Raw genomic sequence first — 23,376 nt, forward strand, 5'->3', positions numbered from 1 at the left:
AAAAAAAAAAAATAAAAAATCAGTCTGTTGTGTCAGATATTTAAAAGTGAATTTGAAGAATTCACTATGAAAAACTGTCCAGCTTTTGGGGGGTTTTTTGAGCAAAAGGGACACGGACAGACAGGAAGGGACAGAATTAAGAAGCATCAGCTTGTCGTTACAGCACTTTATTCATTGATTGCTTTCTTGTGTGTGCTTTGACCAGGGGGCTCCAGCTAAGCTAATGACCCTTTGCTCAAGCCAGCGACCTTCGGCTAAGACCTGTGCATCATCTATTACACTTGTTGGCTAGATTTATTTATGTGCCTATTTGATGAATGTTCCTGACCAGAGTATATAAAGACCAGAAGGACTGAGACAGTCTTATTTTAATTTGTCATTTCTGCCCAGTGCCCAGCATGTTGTATAATTCTAAATATTTGTTGAATGAATATATGGTCATTGTCACTACCTTGGTGAGGCCACTAACATCTATTAAGAATTGCCACAACAGCCTGACCAGGCAGTGGCGCAGTGGATAGTATGTCAGACTAGTACGCAGAGTACCCAGGTTTGAAACCCCGAGGTCACTGGCTTGAGCGCAGGCTCTTCAGCTTGAGCACAGGGTCACTAGCTTGAGCATTGTATCATAGACATGACCCCATAGTCGCTGACTTGAGTCCATGGTGGCTGGCTTGGGCCCAGGGTCACTGGCTTGAACAAGGGGTCACTCACTTTGCTGTAGCCCCCTGGTTAAGGCACATATGAGAAAGCAGTCAATGAACAGCTAAGGTGTCACAATGCAGAGCGGATGCATCTAATCGCTCTCCCTTCCTGTGTGTTTGTTCCTATCTGTCCCTCTCTCTGTCTCTTTCTCTGTCTCTGTCACACACACATAAAAAAGAAAAAAGTAGAGTTGTCACAACAACCTGCTATCTGGCTCTTCCTAACTTTTGCCTTGTCCTTTTCTGGTACATTCCAGACACTGTAGCCAGAGTGTTTCTTGCTTACAATCATTCAGTTGTTCCATATTGTGCTCAGGATAAAATTTGTATTCTGTTCCAGCCTTATCTCTCACCAGTTCTTTTTTTTTTTTTTTTTTTTGCATTTTTTTTTTTCTGAAGCTGGAAACAGGGAGAGACAGTCAGACAGACTCCCGCATGCGCCCGACCGGGATCCACCCGGCACGCCCACCATGGGGCGACGCTCTGCCCACCAGGGGGCGATGCTCTGCCCATCCTGGGCGTCGCCATGTTGCGACCAGAGCCACTCTAGCGCCTGGGGCAGAGGCCACAGAGCCATCCCCAGCGCCCGGGCCATCTTTGCTCCAATGGAGCCTTGGCTACGGGAGGGGAAGAGAGAGACAGAGAGGAAAGCGCGGCGGAGGGGTGGAGAAGCAAATGGGCGCTTCTCCTGTGTGCCCTGGCCGGGAATCGAACCCGGGTCCTCCGCACGCTAGGCCGACGCTCTACCGCTGAGCCAACCGGCCAGGGCTCACCAGTTCTTTTTTTCAATCTAGCCTTGAGCAATACTCAGATACTTGTAGTCCCCCAGATGCACTATTTACCGTATTTCCCCATGTGTAAGACGCATCGTTTTTTGAAAATTTTGGGGTCTAAAAACTGGATGCATCTTATACAGTGGTTGTGGCATTTCAGATGCCATAGATGGAACTGAGAACGAGGCAATATATGAAGACAGGGACTCGTCATCAGACACAGATGAGGACAAGCTAATGGATGGGAGTTTTGACAATGATGTGGAGTTATATGAATTTTATGATGAATAAAATTGAGTTCAGTAACTTTAATACATTTCTTTCCAGTTTTGGGACCCAGAATTAAGGTGTGTCTTATACACGGGATTGTCTTGTACATGGGGAAATACGGTATGTGTAGTTTTTCTGCTAGGAACTCTACCCTCCTCTTCCCCTTTTACTTGACTACTGGTTCCTTATTATGTGTCGGGTCTCAGCTTTAGTGCTGCCTTCCCCTCAAATAAGATTGAGCTAGATATCCTTGTTTGGTATTCCTGTAGCACCCTGTGCTTTGTTATATAACACATACACAATTTAGTGAAAATGCCTGTCAACTTGTCTATCCCAGGGCTGTTTCTTTGCCTTTTTCTTAACTTCTGCATTGATTTGAAAGACAGGAAGGGCAGGGGGAGAGAGAGAGAAGCATTAACTTGTTTCACTTAGTTCCATTTAGTTGTGTACTCGTTTATAGCTTTTCGTATGTGTCTTGACCAGGGGCACACCAATTTGACACTTGATCTACTGAGCCATCAGGCCAGGACCCCAGGAGTGTTTCTTTTTTGCTCTAGAACCTGGCATAGTACCTGGTGCATACTAAGTACTCAGTGAATTAACTCATGAATGCATTAGGCTTAAATACTAAGGTTTAGACATTGTTGGGGTTAAATCATTGTTATAAACTTCTAAATTTTAATAGTGGCTGGAATACTAGGAAATATATAATACTAGAAAAAATTTTTATAATATTAGTGGTAATAAATGTGTAAATAGTATAAATAAATAGGTTCAACCAGTAAAAATTAGAGAAATATAAATTGAAATAATATTGGGAAGTCATTTTTGCATAGTAGATTAATAAGAATTAATGATTCATAATATACAGGAGAGTAGGGAATGAGGAAATAAATACTCCTAGAATGTTGATGAGTAAATGGGTACAACCTCATTTATTATTATTATTATTTTTGACAGAGTCAGAGAGAGGGACAGATAGGAACAGACAGCAGATAAGACAGGAAAGGAGAGAGATGAGAAGCATCAGTTCTTCGATGCGGCTCCTTAGTTGTTCATTGATTGCTTTCTCATATGTGCCTTGACAGGGCTATGTGGCTACAGTAGAGCAAATGACCCTCTGCTCAACAAGTGACCTTGGGCTTTAAGCCAGCGATCTTTGGGCTCAAGCTAGCGACCATGGGATCTTGTCTATCATTCCATGCTTAAGCCAGCAACCCTGCGCTCAAGCTGGTAAGCCTGTGCTCAAGCCAGATGAGCCCATGCTGAAGTTGGTGACCTAGGGGTTTCAAACTTGGGTCTTCTGCATTCCAATCTGACGCTCTATCCACTGCCTGGTTAGGCAAGAATCATCAGTTCTTTGTTGCAGCATCTTAGTTGTTCATTGATTGCTTTCTCATATGTGCACTGACCAGGGGGCTCCAGCAGAGCAAGTGTCCCCTTGCTCAAGCCAGTGACCTTGGGTTAAACCAGCGACTTTGGGCTTCAAGCGAGCGAACATGGGGTCATGTCTATGGTTCCATGCTCAAGCTTGATAAACCCGTGCACACGCCTGTGACCTTGGGGTTTCGAACCTGGGTCTTCTGAGTCCCAGTCTGATGCTCTCTCTACTGCGCCACCACCTGGTTAGGCAAATGTTCATATTTTTTGACCCAGAAATCCAGCTCTTAGATACATATTGTGCTGAAATACACACATAATGAGGTGTCCAGAGATAGTGCAGTGTTGTTCACTGTAGCATTGTTTTTGGAGGTGAAGATTTTGATACAACCCAAATGTTCCTCAGCAGGATAGTGCTAAAATAAATGCTACAGCAAGCATATGAAGAAATGATATATACAGTTTTAAAAGAATTAAATAGAGTTATATTCTAGGTATTTAAAAATGGCTAAGGTAATTTATAAAGCAAGTTACAAAACAGTATATGTATACATATATAATGTGATTCCTACGTAAGTACATAAAGTATATGCTACTGTGTGTGAGAAGTGTAGTTTTTTGTTTTTGTTTTTTAAGTGTCTGAAGGAATATTCACCAAACTGCTGACTGAATTATTAGGAGGCTGATTTTAAGGGAAGTTTTTTTGTAATTTTTTTTTTTTTGGATTAAGTGTACATTATAATTATCAGAAAATAAGACTGAAAAACAACAGAAAAGCACAAAATCTATGGTGTTAGGTTGCTGTCAGTTGACAGTATGAGCTGTACACTTTTCCCCTTTCTTTCAACAGAATGCCCAGTGTCTACATGGGGACATTGCACAGTCACAAAGAGAAATTACACTGAGAGGCTTTAGAGAAGGTAGTTTTAAAGTTTTGGTGGCAACCAATGTGGCTGCCCGTGGTTTGGACATTCCTGAGGTTGACTTGGTGATTCAGAGTTCTCCTCCACAGGTAGGAAATGAGATTCGATTTTGGGAAAAGAACAGCTGTATGAATTGACATTTTATTTACAAAATATTGCTTTGGATATGAAAGATGTAATCTGTTCTTGCTCTTAGCCATTTTTGTCACTATGGTGTTAAACTGATCAGAATCTGATGACTTTGCAGATTACTAACTTCATTATTTAGATTTGAAGCATGAATTCATGTAAGGGAATTATAAAACGTTGCCATATAAAGAGTCCTTGGATTATGTAGATAATAGGTTTTAAATCATATCCCTTTTGTCCTAAATTCTTTTGGGATATTGGAAAAAGCAACAGTATTAAGTAAAAATGTTATTATTACTAAGTAGTTTTATTATATCAATAGTATTATTATTTGGATGCTGAAATGACTGTGCAAGTTACCATGTTTTTAAAGAGTGTTACCTCTTTTATTTTTAGGATGTTGAGTCCTATATTCATCGCTCTGGACGCACAGGTAGAGCTGGCCGGACAGGGATTTGTATATGTTTTTATCAACCAAGAGAAAGAGGTCAATTAAGATACGTGGAACAAAAAGCAGTAAGTAGAGTTGAATTATTTCAGGCTTATTATCTAAATAGTGCCTTAGAAAAGTGTTCTTTTTATATTTGTTCTCAACAAATAGATCTTGAAAACTTTTCTCACGTTAAGCTGCATTTGGATATGAAGCATGTGGAAAGCTAAATTTATATTAGCTGCCAGACTTTTTTTTTTTAAACGAGAGAGAGAGACAGGGACAGAGAGGAAGGGAGAGAGATGAGAAGCATCAACTCATAGTTGTGGCACTTTAGTTGTTCATTGATTGCTTGCTTATACGTGCCTTGACGGGGTGGGGGACTCCCCAGGTCAGGGACCCCTTGCTCAAGTCAGGGACCTCAGTGTTGTGAGCCTGGGTACGTAGCGTCCCAGGTCGACGCTTTCTCTACTGTGCCACCACCTGGTCAGGAAAGCAAGACTTTGTTTTAATACGGCTTTTATTGTGAAAATGGAGGAGCTGACTTTCTTATTTTCTTAAACTTTAAAAAAAATTATTGATTTGAGAGAGAAAGGAGGGAATAGGGAGAGTGACAGAGAGAGAGACTCATTAAAACTCATTCCATTTCATTGTGCATTCATTGGTTGCTTTTCATATGTGCCCTGACCGGGCATCCAACCCACGACCTCAGCATGCTGAGACAGTGCTCTACCCACAGAGCTACCTGGCCAGGGCCAGAGGAGCTGACTTTCTCATTTTTCCCTTGAATTTCTCCCTTGATACTAAAATCAGAATTGGATTGTGATTTCAGTACCTCTTAATGTCCAGCATTGTAATGGTGACTATGACATTGTCTTGGTATTATAGTTAAGATTATATTGAGTAATGGTACAATAGCCAGTTTCCATAAGAAATTATACCTTTTCTCTGCTATTTCGTTTTATGATGTGTTTTTTCTACACTATTTTATATACTTTATATAATGAGATAAGGTAATAAAAATAATTGATAATTGTAAACAGCATCTTTTTCCTTTTTCTGAATCAACTTTATTTTGCAAGCGAAATTTCATGTATGTAACTAAGGGACAATTCAAAAAATCTCTTTTCTCTTTCTAGACTTTGTAATTGGTGATTTATTAGAAAAAGCAGATCTTTTGATCTGCTAGGGCTTGGAAATTTCTAAGTCCAAGAAATGGAAATTCAACAAACTTTATTAATTTAAGAATTAATTGTAAAGATTTCCATTTTTCTTTAATGTAATTCTTTCATTTTCAGGGAATTACTTTTAAACGTGTAGGTGTTCCTTCTACAATGGATTTAGTTAAATCTAAAAGCATGGATGTCATCAGGTATGCTTTCTGACCTTGCTGAATAATTTTTTCTTTTGTATTAGGCTGTTCATCTTTAAGCTCTCCTAGTTCAAATATCAGAAAATTTAATCACCAGTTTTACCAGCAGACACTTAGTTATATTAATTAATATAAAAACATTGCTCTTTTCCCATTCATTCTTTTAGCTTTAATTTTTTTCCCCTTTGCCTTGACCAAGGAAATTTGCTATTTTTAAACCATAGGTCTCTGGCTTCTGTTTCTTATGCTGCCGTTGATTTTTTCCGACCATCAGCTCAGAGACTGATAGAAGAAAAAGGGGCAGTGGATGCATTGGCTGCAGCATTAGCCCATATCTCTGGTGCATCAAATTTTGAACCACGATCTTTGATCACTTCTGATAAGGTAGAAATCTATGAGAAAATTATATGTACTTGAGAAAAGATTAAAATTGGTATCTATCTTTCTGGAGGAAAATACAAGAAACCTTCACTTTGCACAGCACTGTATTAACTTGCATACCAAACCTATTCTTCATTTTTTAAGTTGCCATTGAACCATGCAAATTGAGAAACATACACATTCTGTGAAGGTAACATAGTACCATGCAAAATAAAGATCTCATGGGCCCTGGCCTGTTGGCTCAGTGGTAGAGCGTCGGCCTGGCGTGCAGAAGTCCCAGGTTCGATTCGCGGCCGGAGCACACAGGAGAAGCGCCCAACTGCTTCTTCACCCCTTCCCCTCTCCTTCCTCTCTGTCTCTCTCTTCCCCTCCTGCAGCCGAGGCTCCATTGGAGCAAAGATGGCCCGGGCGCTGGGGATGGCTCCTTGGCCTCTGCCCCAGGCGCTAGAGTGGCTCTGGTCGCAACAGAGCGACGCCCTGGAGGGGCAGAGCATCGCCCCCTGGTGGGAGTGCCGGGTGGATCCCGGTCGGGTGCATGCGGGAGTTTGTCTGTCTCTCCCCGTTTTCAGCTTCAGAAAAACACACACACACACAAAAAAAGATCACATGTATTTGTGTGTGTGTGTGTGTGTGTGTGAGAGAGAGAGGGAGAGAGAGAGAGAGAGAGAGAGAGAGAGAAAGAAAGAGACATCTGGCCCAACCATGTCAGTTTCAGATGTTAAAACAAACTGCACCAGAATCATTGGTTGCAGGTAGTTCAAAGATTTATTACTTACTATGACGGGAGAAAGAGTTTGTGGGAGAGGGGAACAAAGAGTGAGGATGTAAGCGTGCATGTCACTTACTCGGTGTAGCATAAATAAGTACAGATTGGTCATCTGATGTTTTCCACTTGTCAGGTGTTAATGATTTAGCCAGTTATTTTGCTGAAAGTGACTTAATGTGTCCAACTCTATTCCTCCTTTTCACCCCCCCCATATACATCTTTTTTAAAAAGTATGACCCAATTAAAAGTTTATGTGTTAAATTTGGTTATTATATCTCTTTTAATTTTGCCTTTTTTTTTTTTTTTTTTTTTTTTTACAGAGACAGAGAGCGGGATAGATAGGGACAGGCAGGCAGGAATGGAGAGAGATGAGAAGCATCAATCATTAGTTTTTCGTTGCGCATTGTGACACCTTAGTCGTTCATTGATTGCTTTCTCATATGTGCCTTGACTGTGGTGCTACAGCAGACCAAGTAACCCCTTGCTCAACCCAGCGACCTTGGATTCAAGCTGGTGAGCTTTGCCCAAACCAGATGAGCCCACGCTCAAGCTGGCGACCTTGGGGTCTCGAACCTGGGTCCTCCACATCCCAGTCCGACGCTGTATCCACTGCACCACTGCCTAGTCAGTCATGCTTTTCTTTTTAATTGATTTTTTTTAAGAGTCTAAATCAGTTGTCTAGGTAAGAGTATATAGTAGTTTGAAATTTCTTTATGGGTTAAACCAAATCCAAAGTTTTTACCATGGATGTCCTAAAGGGTGTCTTCCCTTTGTTACCTCTTTGGTCTCCTCTGTTAAATCTCTCCCCCTGCTTGTTTCAGCTACCCTAATCTACTTTCTGTTACTCAGACATAAACCTACTCCTGCACAAGGCCATTGTCTTTACCTACACTGTTTCAAATGTTCTTTCCTTATAAACACATGGCTGCCCTGGCCGGTTGGCTCAGTGGTAGAGCGTCGGCCTGGCGTGGGGGGGACCCAGGTTCGATTCCCGGCCAGGGCACATAGGAGAAGCGCCCATTTGCTTCTCCACCCCCCCCTCCTTCCTCTCTGTCTCTCTCTTCCCCTCCCGCAGCCGAGGCTCCATTGGAGCAAAGATGGCCCGGGTGCTGGGGATGGCTCCTTGGCCTCTGCCCCAGGCGCTAGAGTGGCTCTGGTCGCGACAGAGCGACGCCCCGGAGGGGCAGAGCATCGCCCCCTGATGGGCAGAGCGTCGCCCCTGGTGGGCGTGCCGGGTGGATCCCGGTCGGGCACATGTGGGAGTCTGTCTGACTGTCTCTCCCCGTTTCTAGCTTCAGAAAAATGCAAAAAAAAAAAAAAAATTTATAAAAAAACACACACACATGGCTGCCTCCTTCACTTCATTCTCCTCAGATATCACTGTATCAGAGAGGTCTTTCTCGATCACTCTAAAGTAGATCTTACCCCTTTGTCTACTCTCTGTTCCCTTGCTTGGCTTTACTTTTCTTCACGATCCTTATTACTATCTTACATTCTCTGATTTTTTTTAAATTTATTGATTTTACTGAGAGAGAGAGAGAGAGAGAGAGAGATAGGAACATCAATCTGTTCCTGTATGTGCCATGACCAGGAATCAAACTGGCAACCTTTGTGCTTCAGGACGATGCTGTAACCAACCAAGCTATCCAGCCAGGGTCCTATCTGACATTCTGCATGACAGACAGGAAAGGAGAGAGATGAGAAGCATCAATTCTTCATTGTGGTACCTTAATTATTTACTGAATGCTTTCTCATTATGTGCCTTGATGGTGGGGAGGGACTATAGCAGAGTGAGTAACCCTTTCCTCAAGCCAGAAACCTTTGGGCTCAAGCCAGCTACCATGAGGTCATGTCTATAATCCCATGTTCAAACCAGATTAGCCCACACTCAAGCCAGAAACCTCAGGGTTTATTTTATTATTATTATTTTTTTTTTTTATTTTACAGAGACACAGAGGGATAGATAGGGGCAGACAGACAGGAACGGAGAGATGAGAAGCATCAGTCAGTGGTTTTTTGTTGCGTGTTGCGACACCTTAGTTGTTCATTGATTGCCCTCTCATATGTGCGTTGACCGCGGGCCTTCAGCAGACCGAGTAACCCCTTGCTTGAGCCAGCAACCTTGGGCTCAAGCTGGTGAGCCTTGCTCAAACCAGATGAGCCTGCGCTCAAGCTGGCGATCTCGGGGTCTCGAACCTGGGTCCTTCCGCATCCCAGTTTGACGCTCTATCCACTGCGCCACTGCCTGGTCAGGCAACTTCAGGGTTTAGAACGTGGGTCCTCTGTGTCCCAGTCTGATGCTCTATCCACTTCGCCACCGCCTGGTTAGGCTGTATTTTATTTGTTTACTGTCTACCCCATTCCATCACTGTCCCCCTTCATACACTAGAATGTAACATCCATGAGAGGAAGGACTATTTACTGCTGAATCTCCAGCACCTAGTCGAGTCTCAAAAATACAAAGAGGGGCCTGACCTGTGGTGGCGCAGTGGATAAAGCGTCAACCTGGAAACGCTGAGGTTGCTGGTTCAAAACCCTGGGCTTGCCTGGTCAAGGCACATATGGGAGTTGATGCTTCCTGATCCTCCCCCTTCTCTCTCTCTCTCTCTCCCCTCTCTATAATGAATAAATTTTTTAAAAATCTTAAAAAAATAATTAAAAAAATACAAAGAGGGCCTGACCAGGCGGTGGCGCAGTGGATAGAGCGTTGGACTGGGAAGTGGAAGGACCCAGGTTTGAGACCCTGAGGTTGCCAGCTTGAGCGCAGGCTCATCTGGTTTGAGCAAAAGCTCACCAGCTTGGACCCAAGGTCGCTGACTCAAACAAGGGGTTACTCGGTCTGCTGAAGGCTCACGGTCAAGGCATATGAGAAAGCAATCAATGAACAACTAAGGTGTCGCCACGAAAAACTGATAATTGATGCTTCTCATCTCTCCGTCCCTCTGTCTGTCTGTCCCTGTCAGGGCTCTCTGACTCTCTCTCTGTCTCTTAAAAAAAAAAAAAAATCTAATTAGGTAAACAATAAAATAATCTTAAAAAAAACAAAAACAAAGAGGGCACTGAAATATTTGTTAAATGAATGCCTCTATATATCTTCTTCATGATCTTTTTCCTGTCCAGTGAACTTTTAGAGGACAAGTAATTTTTGCTAGTGTAATAGTCACTAAAAGGTTTAAAGAGGTTTATGACTCCCCTCCCCTCCCTTCCCGTCCCCTCACCTCCTCTTCCTTCCCTGTGGAGACAGAGAAGCTCCTGTATGCACTCAGAGCAGGATCCACCCAGAAGCTCCTGTCTGGGGCTAACGCTCAAATCAACTGAGCTATTTTTAGTGCCTGAGGTGGATGCACAAGCTATCCTCAGTGCCTGGGGCTGATGCTCAAACCAATCGAGCCACTGGCTGTGAGAGGTGAAGGGGGGTAGGGAGAGAAGCAGATGGTTGCTTGTCATGTGTGCCCTGACCAGGGATCAAACTGGGACTTCCACATGCTGGGTAGACGCTCTATCCACTGAGTCAGCCGGCCAGGGCCTCTTCTTGTTTTTCCATGCCTAGCTAACTTGGACTCTTTCAGAATTGACTTCCTTAATTCTTCACTACCTACCTTTTCTCTGATGTTCTAGTTTCATTATCTCTTAAAGCATGATAATTAAAATTAAATAGAGTCTTTACAGCAACACATAAAGAATGTACTTTTAGTGATCTATAAACATTCATTTTCTATTATAGTTTCAAAGAACCATTATTTTTTTAGCAGCCATGTTATGCTGTTTACTCATAAGTTGGCATGTTTAAGTCATGAAGGGCTATAGAATTAGAACTTCATTGCTGCTGCTGCTTTCTTCCCAAACATAATGTGACTTTTTTTTCCTTAAGGGGTTTGTGACCATGACTCTGGAGAGCCCAGAAGAAATACAGGATGTCAGCTGTGCTTGGAAAGAACTTAACAAAAAGCTGAGTAGTAATGCTGTGTCCCAAATTACCAGAATGTGTCTCCTAAAAGGAAATATGGTAGGCTTTTCTACACAAGTAATAGGATTTTAATCAACTACCTACATGTTTACAAAGATTAGCAAATTTTGTTCTTTTCTTTTTTTTGAAGTGTAATGGGATGAATAATATATTCTGTTTCCAGTTGTAAATTTTTGGGGAGTTATTTAACTAATACATTACCCTAAAAAACTGTTAGTTATTCTGTCTAGTTTGATCTAATATTCTAGTTATTTACATTTCTGTCCTTATATGCTTATTATATTGTGTGTATTTATTCTCTATAAAGACTAAGTAACTTATGATTGCAACAGCTAAACAACTGTAATTTAGGGAATACACAATATTGATTTTTTGAGTGGTCAGCTATTAGTTGTTAGTGAAGATAATGAAGTGAATTAAGTAATTTAATACATATATGAATAGCAAAGTTAAAACCATCTGTTATCTTAGTGACTGGTATCTTTAATGGTTTTGAGAAAAGATGTTATATTTATTCATCTAATTTTAATAGAATTTATTAACTTGATTGTTTATTGGAAATAATTATCTCAGAGTTTAATATTACATTCAGAAAGAGTTGTGGCAACTATGAGACATATGTACAATCAGAAAAAATGTGGAGGGGACAGAAAAATATAACAAGGTCCTTAGGCTAAACTAGTTTCTGTACTTGAAGTATTATTAAGTTAACTTTCAACTTAACTGGCAATGAAACTGAAGAGGACACATCTTGCATTATATCATTCTCATTATCTGATGAACATTGTAACTCTTCACGAGAGAAACGTTCTGGCACTAAATTTTTAAATGAATTAATTAGATTATTTTAAAAGGACATGGAACATTATGGTGTCTACACAAACTTTTCTAGAGAATGCTGTGGAGTCTTAGTAGTAGTAGATTCTTATTAGATACTGTGTTTAGTTACTTTTCAGATTTGGAAAGTAAAATAAGCAGACACTCTGTTGTGCATTATTACATATTAGCTGTTTTAATCCTGTAAGCAATCATGGGACACATCTAATTTTTTTTTAGTGAATATAAAGATTACCAGCAAGTAATAAAAGATTACCAGCATGTTAGTAAAAAAATTAACTCATATGCATCTGAATAAAAATTATTTCATTTTGCCTTTAGGGTGTTTGCTTTGATGTTCCCACTACTGAGTCAGAAAGGTTACAGGTATTTAAATTTTTTTTCTGTTAAATAGTTGAGCATGTTTCTTTAAAAGATAGGGATTGCCTGACCTGTGGTGGCGTAGTGGATAAAGCGTCGACCTGGAAATGCTGAGATCACTGGTTCAAAACCCTGGGCTTGCCTGGTCGGGGCACATATGGGAGTTGATGCTTCCAGCTCCTCCCCCCCTTCTCTGTCTCTCCCTCTCCTCTCTAAAAAAAAAAAAAAATGAATAAATAAAAAAAAAAAAAAAGATAGGGACTAAGAACGTAGTCACAATATCATTACCATGCCTAAATCAATAAACTCCTTAATAAAAAAATCTACTCTGTATCTTAATTTAAAACATTTTTTATAACTAATTTTAAACATATTAAAAGATATAAAAACAACCTTCATGGCCTGACCAGGTGGTGGCACAGTGGATAGACCATCGGACTGGGATACAGAGGACCCAGGTTTGAAACCTGGAGGTCACTGGCTTGAGCGCAGGCTCATCTGGTTTGAGCAAGGCTCACCAGTTTGAGCCCAAGGTCTCTGGCTCAAGCAAGGGGTCACTCAGCCTGCTGTAGCCCCCCCTGTCAAGGCACATATGAGAAAGCAATCAATAAATAACTAAGGTGCAGCAATGAAAAATTGATGCTTCTCGTCTCTCTCCCTTCCTGTCTGTCTGCCCCTCTCTGTTTCTCCGTCTCTGTCACACACAAAAAAAATCCTCATGGCCTGATCTGTGGTGATGCAGTGGATAAAGCATTGACTTGGAATGCTGAGGTCACGGGTTCAAAACCCTGGGCTTGCCTGGTCAAGGCACATATGACAAGCAATCAGTGCACAACTAAAGTGAAGCAACTATCATTTGATACTTCTCGGTGAACCCTCCTCTGTCTGTAAATTGATAAATAAAATCTTTTTTTAAAAGTCTCATGTACCCATCACTTAACTTCATTAGTTATCAACTCATGGCCAATTTCCACTTTTACACTCTCCTGTATCACACTTTAAAAAAATATTTTTTTAAATTTTACTGATTTTAGAGAAAGAGGAAGGGAGAGAAAGAAACATTGATTTGTTGTTCTAGTCATCCAGTCATTGGTTGATTCTTATAAGTGCGCTGATTGGGGATAGAACCTGCAACCTTGGCATATCTGGACAATGCTCTAACCAGCCGAGCTACCAGCAGGACCAAAACTTCCTTGTATTTTATCTGTTGATGAAAGAGATTGTCCACTAGATTCATACATTGTAGAATTTGCCTATTGCATCCCTGTACGAATTTATATACATAATTTGAAATAAGGGGGTTGTTCTGTTTTCAAAGTCTTTCTTGTTTTGTTTTAAATTTTTTTTATTTATTTTTTAGAGAGGAGAAAGAGAGAGAAAAAGAGCGAAAGGGGGGAGAAGCAGGAAGCATCAACTCCCATATGTGCCTTGACCAGGCAAGCCCAGGGTTTCAAACTGGTGACCTCAGCGTTCTAGGTCGATGCTTTATCCACTGCGCCACCACAGGTCTGGCTGTTTTGTTTTTAAGAGAGAGAGACAGGAAGGGAGAGAGATGAAAAGCAGTAACTCATAGCTGTGGCACCTTAGTTGTTCATTGATTGAATTCTCATACGTGCCTTGACTGGGGGGCTCCAGCCGAGCCAGTGACCTTACTAAGCCAGCGACCAGTGTGATCCTACACTCAAGCCAGTGACCTCAGGGTCCTCAGCATCCCAGGCAAATGCTCCATCTACTGCCTCGTCAGGCTGTTTTTTAAGTCTTTAAAAATTCAGAACATACTATGAATATGTATCTGTCAGCTATACAGTTACTTTTATTTTAATGGTAAGTTTTGTTACATTTTGACTACAAAGTTTTTTAATTAGTTTTAGAGAGAGGAGGAGGAAGAGATAGATAGATACTGATTTGTTTTTCCACTTATTGGTTTATTCTTGTATGTGCTTTGACTAGGGATCGAACCCACAACCTCGGGATATTAGGATGACACTCTAACTGAGCTACCTGGCCAGGGCTAGTTTACTTATTTTTTTTTTATTTTTTTTTTTATTTTTTTTTGTATTTTTCTGAAGCTGGAAACGGGGAGAGACAGTCAGACAGACTCCCGCATGCGCCCGACCGGGATCCACCCGGCACGCCTACCAGGGGGCGATGCTCTGCCACGACCAGAGCCACTCCAGCGCCTGGGGCAGAGGCCAAGGAGCCATCCCCAGCGCCCGGGCCGTCTTTGCTCCAATGGAGCCTTGGCTGCGGGAGGGGAAGAGAGAGACAGAGAGGAGGGGGGGGGGTGGAGAAGCAAATGGGCGCCTCTCCTATGTGCCCTGGCCGGGAATCGAACCCGGGTCCCCCTGCACGCCAGGCCGACGCTCTACCGCTGAGCCAACCGGCCAGGGCCTAGTTTACTTATTTTTAATGACTCCCTGACACTTGGCCATATGGGTGTCCAACTTTTCTTAATGTCCTATTTTCTGATATTTAGATTACTTCCAATAATACACTATCATAAACAGGTTAGCCTTGAATGTTGTTATGTTGTTATAGCTAACTCTTTATACATTGCCATGTTTATCTCTTTAAGATTAATTTTTAAAGATGACTGCTTGGCATGACCTGTGGCGGCGCAGTAGATAAAGCGTTGACCAGGAACGCTGAGGTCACCAGTTCAAAACCGTGGGCTTGCCTGGTCAAGGCACTTCTGGGAGTTGATGCTTCCTGCTTCTCCCCCCTTTCTCTCTCTCTCACTCACTTTCACTCTCTCTCCTCTTTAAAATGAATAAATAAATAAAAATTGGAAAAAAAAATAAAGATGACTGCTTGGCCAGATGGTTTGCACATTTTTAAGGCTTTGGTCATACATTGCCAACAATGGTGTGTGGGTGTTTGTCTCTGCTCACTCTCACCAACAAGGTATTTTAATATTTACTTTACTTGGCAACTCATGATCACAATGAAGAAGAGTTAATGTAGCAGGATATAATATTGATGCTCTTATGAGCTGCTGATTTGTGTATGTTGTCTATCCCCATATCAAATTGTTTCTAATGGCTACATTTCTTTTAGTTCCCAGCTGGTGTTTACAGGTTTTTAATCTCTCAGCAGCTCTCACGCCTTGCTTCTCAATATACCAGCTGAAAGCAATGCACTAATTTCAATTAGCCTGTTTTATGCAGAGAAATCAGTGTTTTCTTTTAGAATATATAAATTGAGTATGAATTGAGAGTCTCACAATGAGCCTGAGAGTTTCTCCTGAGACTAAAACTTAGGAACTTTTGTGAATGTGCTTTTAATATGTGGTTTTTCCCCGTTTTTAATTTTATTTCATGTACTTTGAATTTAATGGCCTTTAGCTAATAAACAATAGATTTGATAAAAAGAGTGTCCTATACTCATATATTTGCTTATGGTTCCAATTTTACATTTATATTAATCCTAAAAATTTCCCCAACAGGCAGAGTGGCTTGATTCGGACTGGATCCTCTCAGTGCCAGCCAAGTTACCTGAAATTGAAGAATATTATGATGGAAATACATCTTCTAATTCCAGACAGAGGAGTGGCTGGTCAAGTGGGCGCTCAGGCTGGTTAGGTCGGTCAGGTGGTCGATCTGGTGGCCGGTCAGGCAGACAGAATCGACAGGGCATTCGGTCAGGAAGTCGACAAGATGGTAGAAGACGAAGTGGGAACAGAAATCGATCAAGAAGTGGAGGCCACAAACGGAGTTTTGACTGAGAACTAGATAGATAATCTACCAGTGTGAGCTTACCAGTTTCCACCTAATCATGTATATTATCCACCAAAAATTAGGTCATCATACTTGGGGTTTGTGTCTGGTGTTTGCAAAAAAGTTGGTTGTATTTTTTTAAAAAGTATTTCACAAGACTCGATGTAAACAGGTCAACTTATCCAGTATACCTTTGAATTAAAAAATCTTTTATTGTCTCTTTTCATTATGCATTAAGTATTTTTTCTAAAACATGGCAGTTAATTTTACTTAAGGTTACCTGCATTTTACAAAGTATGGTGTATTTGTATTCAGGTTATTCCTCCATAGGATATGTAGTAGAAAATAAGAAATTCCTTCTAGCCTGACCAGGTGGTGGCGCAGTGGCGTCAGACTGAGGTGCGGAGGACCCAGGTTCGAGACCCTGAGGTTGCCAGCTTAAGCGCGGGCTCATCTGGTTTGAGCAGCTCACCAGCTTGGACCCAAAGTCTCTTGTCTCAAGCAAGGGGCTACTCAGTCTGCTGAAAGACTGTGGTCAAGGCACATATGAGAAAGCAATCAATGAACAACTAAGGTGTCGCAATGAAAAACTAATGATTGATGCTTCTCATCTCTCCGTTCCTGTCTTGTCTATCCCTCTCTATTTCTCTCTCTCTCTCTCTATATATATATATATATATATCTATATATCTATATATATATATAGATATATAGATATATATATATAAAGCCAATATGCTGTACACTTTCTTTAAAAAAAAAAAAAAGCCTGATCAGGCAGTGGCGTAGTGGATAGAGCATCGGACTGGGATGCTGAGGACCCAGGTTCGAGACCCTGAGGTCACCAGCTTGAGTGCGGGCTCATCTAGTTTGAGCAAAAGCTTACCGGCTTGAGCCCAAGGTCACTGGCTCGAGCAAGGGGTTACTCCATCTGCTGAAGGCCCGCAGTCAAGGCACATGAGAAAGCAATCAATGAACAACTAAGGTGTCGCAATGCGCAACAAAAAACTAATGATTGGCCTGACCTGTGGTGGCACAGTGGATAAAGTGTCGACCTGGAAATGCTGAGGTCGCCGGTTCGAAACCCTGGGCTTGCCTGGTCAAGGCACATATGGGAGTTGATGCTTCCAGCTCCTCCCCCCTTCTCTCTCTCTGTCTCTCCTCTCTCTCTCTTTGTCTCTCCCTCTCCTCTCTAAAATGAATAAATAAAAAAATAAAAATTAAAAAAAAGATTAAAAAAAAAAACAAAAAAAAAACTAATGATTGATGCTTCTCATCTCTCTGTTCCTGTCTGTCCCTGTCTATCCCTCTCTCTGACTCTGTAAAAAAAAAAAAAAAAAACAAAAAATAAATCCCTTCTACATTAAAGGGCTGTATAAACTGGTGACATGATTAAGTGTAGCTTTTTAAATTCTAGGTGTAGCCTGCCCAGGCAGTGCCGCGGTAGATAGAGCGTCAGGCTGGGATGCGGAGGACCCAGGTTCGAGACCACGAGGTCACCAGCTTGAGTGCGGGCTCATCTGGTTTGAGCAAAGCTCACCAGCTGGGACCCAAGGTCGCTGGCTTGAGCAAGGGGTTACTCAATCTGCTTAGACCCACAGTCAAGGCACATAAGAGAAAACAATAAACAACTAAGGTATTGCAACGAAAAACTAATGATTGATGCTTCTCATCTCTCTCTGTCCTGTCTGCCCCTATTTATCCCTCTCTGACTGTCTCTGTAAAAAAAAAAAATTCTAGGTGTAGTTAACTAAAAGGGTGTGCAAGGTGTACATATTCGATAATTTATACAACAGACACTGAACTCTACCATGTGCCCATCACAATATTAATCACTAGGGATATAGTAGTAAACAAGGCATGGTCCCTTTCCTCAAGGAACTTACAGTTTAAAGACAAGCCATTATGATTAAAATGAAGGTTAACACCTAATGGCTAAGATAAAAACAGGTATGAATTGAAGGCTAAGGGCCTTCAATTGTTTGAAGTGTGCCTAACCAGTCTTAGGAGTTAGGAGGACTTAGAAGTGATACACTAAAGGAGAAGTGAAGCAAAAGTATTAATCTCGCTAGGTATATGTGAATAGGGGAAAGAGTTTAGAAGGGAAAGGCTTTGCAGGTAGAGAAAGGAGCATATGCAGAAACCCAAAGGCAAAGAATAGCCTGGTAAGTATGAGGACCTACAATTAGTTCAGTATGGTTTGCAGAGTACAGGAGTAGGAGAGAAGGAATTAATACTTAACAGGGACCAGATTTTAAAACTATGTGCATTAAGGAATTCAAACATCCCTTGAAGATAGTGGAAACCATTAAAGGATTTAAGTTAAGAATTAACATGATGAGCCTGACCAGGCAGTGGCGCAGTGGATAGAGCGTAGGACTGGGATGTGGATGACCCAGGCTCAAAACCCTGAGATCACCTGACCAGGCGGTGGCGCAGTGGATGGAGTGTCGGACTGAGATGTGAAGGACCCGGGTTCGAGACCCTGAGGTCGCCAGCTTGAGTGCGGGCTCATCTGGTTTGAGGGAAGGCCCACCAGCTTGAACCCAAGGTCGCTGGCACCAGCAAGGGGTTACTTGGTCTGCCGAAGGCCCGCGGTCAAGGCACATATGGGAAAGCGGTCGATGAGCAACTAGGGTGATGCAACACGCAATGAAAAACTAGTGATTGATGCTTCTCATCTCTCTCCGTTCCTGTCTATCCCTCCCTCTGACTTGCTCTCTGTAAAAAATAAATAAAAATTAAAAATTAAGAGAAAAAAAACAAAAACAAAAACACCCTGAGATCACCGGCCTGAGCAGGGGCTCACCAGTTTTAGCGTGAGGTCACTGGCTTGAGTGTGGGATCATAGACATGACCCCAAGGTCACTGTCTTTAGCCCAAAGGTCACTGGTTTGAGCAAGGGGTCACTTGCTCTGCTGTAGCCCTTATGAAAGCAATTAATGAACAACTAAGGAGCTGCAATGAAGAACTGATGCTTCTCATCATCTCCCTTCCTGTCTGTCCCTATATGTCCCTTCCTCTGTCTCGGTCACAAAAAGAAGAAAAAAAAAAAGCATGATGAGGCTTCTCTTGCCTGTGGAGTAGCTACTTTCTGTCTCCTAGCTTCACTAATAAATTCTTTTACTTTAAACTTAAAAAAAGGAAACGATGAGATTTGTTATAGAAAGCTGACTACACTGAGGAGATTGGGTTGCAGAAAGGCCAGATTGGAGGCCAGGAGACCTTGTATAATAGAGCAGCAATTTTCTTTCTTTTTTTTGAAAGAGTGAAAGACAGGAGGGGTGAGAAGCATGAGCTCAAAGTTGCCTTCACTTTAGTTGTCCATTGGTTGCTTCCAAGAGGAGGAGGAGAGAGGAGCATCACTTCATAGTTGCTTTCACTTTAGTTGTACATTGATTGCTTATGATACGTTGCCTTGACCAGAGCCAAGCCTGTGTCCTCTTGCTCAAACCAGCGACCTTTTCGCTCAAGCTGGCGAGCTGCTTTATCTACTGCACCACCACCAGTCAGGCAGTTGTCTTGATCTTTACGTTTTGAAATAATGTTTTATTATATTCATTAGACATTTGAGTAACGAATTCAAGTTTACTTTTAATTTTTACTGGATTTACTGGGGTGACTGGTTAATAAAATTATATAGTTTTCAGGTGTACAGTTCTAAAACACACATCTGTATATTACATTGTGTGCTCACCCTCCAGTCAAGTCTCCGTCACCATTTATTCCCCCAATAATTTAGATGTGAATGTTTTGAGAGTCTCCTCTCACATTGGTCTTTTAAATTTCCTATTTTTATTGATTTTATTCATTTATCCATTTTGAGAGAGAGGAGAAAGAAGTGGGTGGGGGAGGAGCAGGAAGCATCAACTCCCATATGTGCCTTAACCAGGCAAGCCTGGGGTTTCAAACTGGTGGCCTTAGTGTTCTAGGTTGATGCTTTACCCAGAGCACCACCACGGGTCAGGCCTCACATTGATTTTGTTTCAGGTACTTTGGGGTAGTACTTAATAAGTTTTAAAAACCATATATATATAATATTAATAATAAAGTCCATTGTTAAAAATTTGAGAAAATGGAAGAAAATAACCACCCATAATCACATCACTGAGCGATAATAACTGCAAATTTTTTTTTTTTTACAATTTTTTTTTTTTTTTTGTATTTTTCTGAAGCTGGAAACGGGGAGAGACAGTCAAGACTCCCGCATGCGCCGGACCAGGATCCACCCGGCACGCCCACCAGGGGCGACGCTCTGCCCACCAGGGGGCGATGCTCTGCCCCTCCGGGGCGTTGCTCTGCTGCAACCAGAGCCACTCTAGCGCCTGGGGCAGAGGCCAAGGAGCCATCCCCAGCGCCCGGGCCATCCCTGCTCCAATGGAGCCTTGGCTGCGGGAGGGGAAGAGAGAGACAGAAAGGAAGGAGGGGGGGGAGGTGGAGAAGCAAATGGGTGCTTCTCCTATGTGCCCTGGCCGGAATCGAACCCGGGTCCCCCGCACGCCAGGCCGATGCTCTACCGCTGAGCCAACCGGCCAGGGCCTTTACAAAATTTTTTAAAATTTATTTTTAGAGAGAAAGAGCATTCACTGTGTGTACTTTTTGAAACAAATTTTCCCTAATTTTATGAAAACATTTACAAGAAAGGAAACTAGTCTGGTAAAGTCAGTATTCAAGCAGAACTTCACATTTCCTACCAAATGAGCCATAAACTCATTTCCTCTATTTATTAGTATATTTTATGCATATGACTAGATTCAGTATAGTAATTTGCCCACCTTTCAGTCAAAAAGGGCCTTGCCTGACCTGTGGTGGCGCAGTGGATAAAGCTGCAACCTGGAATGCTAAGGTCGCCGGTTCAAAAACCCTGGGCCTGCCTGGTCAAGGCACATAGGGGAGTTGATGCTTCCTGCTCCTCCCTTCTCTCTCTCTCTCTCTCCTGTCTAAAATGAATAAATAAAGTTTAAAAAAAAAAAAAAAAAAAAGGGCCTTTTGCATGTTTCCTCGTATGATTTTGGCCTTGTGCCTATAGCATCCTCCCGATGCACGAAGGTTGTGGGTTTAGTCCTTGCTCAGGGCACATACAACTCTCCCCTTCTCTAGAATCATTAAATTTTTTTTTTTTTTTTGCCTGCATTAGCTGATTTTTATTTGCTGAAGTATTTTTTTGAGGTAACATTTAAAAAAAATTTTAATGGGGTGACATTGATAAATCAGGGTACATATGTTCAGAGAAAACATCTCTACCTTATTTTGACATTTGATTGTGCTGCATCCCCATCACCCAAAAGTCCAATTGTCTTCCGTCACCTTCTAACTGGTTTTCTCTGTGCCCCTCCGCTCCCCCATAGAATCATTAAAATTTTTAAACAAAGGAACTTCATGTACTTTGTAAGCCTTCACAAAAAATTTTCATTTAGTAGTGTTCTGTGCTTACTCTCTTGTTGACCATCTGTTAGTTAAAAAAAAAAAAGGCCTTTTACTATTTATAGCAGGATCACTGCACAGCATTATCAGGTAGTTTTGTGGTTTATCAACCAGACTGGTTTATCAGTTTGACGCAGGGAATGGTCCTTCACTTATGAACTTCTACAGTACAATGCTGAAATCCTTGATGTTAAGCGTTTTGTTACAAAGTTGGCTGATTGTACTTTTGTTTGTTCCCCCTTCTCTCACAACTAACACTGGGATACTTAAATTGCTTTCTTGTCTGGGCATATGACTAAAATTTATTTCAAGGGGTTCTCCCCCCTCCCTCCACAATGCCATTTTAATGCTCAACAACATTTAGTGACAGGCTACTATGTGCCAGGCACTATCTGAAATCTTAAGGATACAAAGATGGATAAATCAAGGCTCCTGGCTCAAGGAAATCACAGAGTGTAAGTTATACACATTTATCTGTTAACAAAATTGAGACTGAAACATCAAATTATAATTTATGTGAAATATGAAAAATTTCCTTTAAACTGTCATTTTAAAAATGTGCAGTTAGGCCCTGGCTGGTTGGCTCAGTGGTATAGTGTTGGCCCAGAGTGTGATGTTCCAGGTTCGATTCCGGTCAGGGCACACAGAAGCGACTATCTGCTTCCCCAACGCTCCCCCTCTTGCTTTTTTCTCATTCTCCTACTCCTGCAGGCATGGCTCAATTGGAGCCAGTTGGCCTCTGGCACTGAGGTGCTAAGAAGAGTTCGGTTGCTGAGCAACAGAGCAATGTTCTAGATGGGTAGAGCATCACCCCGTAGTGGGATTGACTGGTGGATTCCGGTAGGGGCACATGCAGGAGTCTGTCTCTCTGCCTCTCCTCCTCTCACGGATTAAAACAAATAAATAAAAAAATTTTAAATGTGCAGTTAAACTAATCTTATGAAATATGGAAATAAGACTTCCAGCATTTTCCTTTGTCCTAAAATGATTACATTTTGAATTTTCTAAACACCTTGACACACCTGAGTTTTATTAGCTTTCATTTATTGTGCTGTATGTGCCAGGCACTGCTAAATCCTTTTCACTGTTACCTCAATTTTCTTAGTCAATGAAGTAGGTTTTGCTATCCCCATGTCATGCAAAACAGGTGACATCCAAAACCACAGAGCAAATGAGTGCAGGTATTTAAAGCCAGGCATTTCAACTCTTTTTTAATTAAAAAAAAATTTTTTTTGGCGAGAGGAATGGAGAGACAGAAACATGGTTCTGGTCCTGTATGTGTCCTGACCAGGGACCGAACCTTGCATCCTCTGGGATGATACTCGAACAAACTGAACCACTCCACTAGGGCTCAACGTGTGTGTGTATGTGTGTGTGTGTGTGGCTCAACGTGTGTGTGTGTGTGTGTGTGTGTGTCTCAACGTGTGTGTGTGTGTGTGTGTGTGTGTAAGGAGGGGAGATAGTGAGGCAGACTTCCTCAACTGCCTAGGGTGGGGATCCAATGTGTGTGTGTGTGTGTGTGTGTGTGTGTGTGTAAGGAGGGGAGATGGTGAGGCAGACTTCCTCAACTGCCTAGGGTGGGGATCCAATGTGTGTGTGTGTGTGTGTGTGTGTGTGTGTGTGTGTGTGTGTGTGTGTGTGTAAGGAGGGGAGATAGTGAGGCAGGCTTCCTCAACTGCCTAGGGTGGGGATCCACCTGGCAACCCAGTCTGGGGCTGATGCTTCAATCAACCGAGCGCCTAGCTGCGGGAGAAGAAGGAGAGAAGGGACAGAGGGGGAAGGCGTAGAAGCAGATGGTTCCTTCTCCTGTGTGCCCTGACTGGAATCCAATAGGGACCTCCATACATCCGGCAGACCGGAGGGGGCAGAGAGGGGTACATGCTCTATCCACTGAGCTACCAGCCAGGGCCTCAACCTATTTTTAAAAGCGATTTTTTGTTGAAT

The 23,376-nt window shown here is 42.0% G+C and overlaps 1 protein-coding gene across 4 annotated transcripts in view; it reads left to right on the top strand.

Annotated features, from left to right (window-relative positions):
• The window catches only part of DDX50 (DExD-box helicase 50), a 42,056-nt gene extending 25,822 nt beyond the window's left edge, over positions 1-16,234 (top strand). For 3 of the 4 annotated variants that reach the window (XM_066348415.1, XM_066348416.1, XM_066348418.1), the window contains 7 exons: positions 3,978-4,139; positions 4,576-4,695; positions 5,908-5,981; positions 6,206-6,365; positions 11,000-11,134; positions 12,254-12,298; positions 15,738-16,234. In XM_066348415.1, the coding sequence (XP_066204512.1) occupies positions 3,978-4,139; positions 4,576-4,695; positions 5,908-5,981; positions 6,206-6,365; positions 11,000-11,134; positions 12,254-12,298; positions 15,738-16,016 (975 nt within the window). In that variant the 3' untranslated portion in view covers positions 16,017-16,234. The remainder of the gene's footprint in view (positions 1-3,977; positions 4,140-4,575; positions 4,696-5,907; positions 5,982-6,205; positions 6,366-10,999; positions 11,135-12,253; positions 12,299-15,737) is intronic. The other variant, XM_066348417.1, reaches the window with a different exon arrangement.
• Positions 16,235-23,376: the final 7,142 nt, after the last annotated feature.

The sequence above is a fragment of the Saccopteryx leptura genome, chromosome 9 (genome assembly GCF_036850995.1).
Source record: "Saccopteryx leptura isolate mSacLep1 chromosome 9, mSacLep1_pri_phased_curated, whole genome shotgun sequence".
In the NCBI taxonomy this organism is placed as follows: Eukaryota; Metazoa; Chordata; class Mammalia; order Chiroptera; family Emballonuridae; genus Saccopteryx; species Saccopteryx leptura.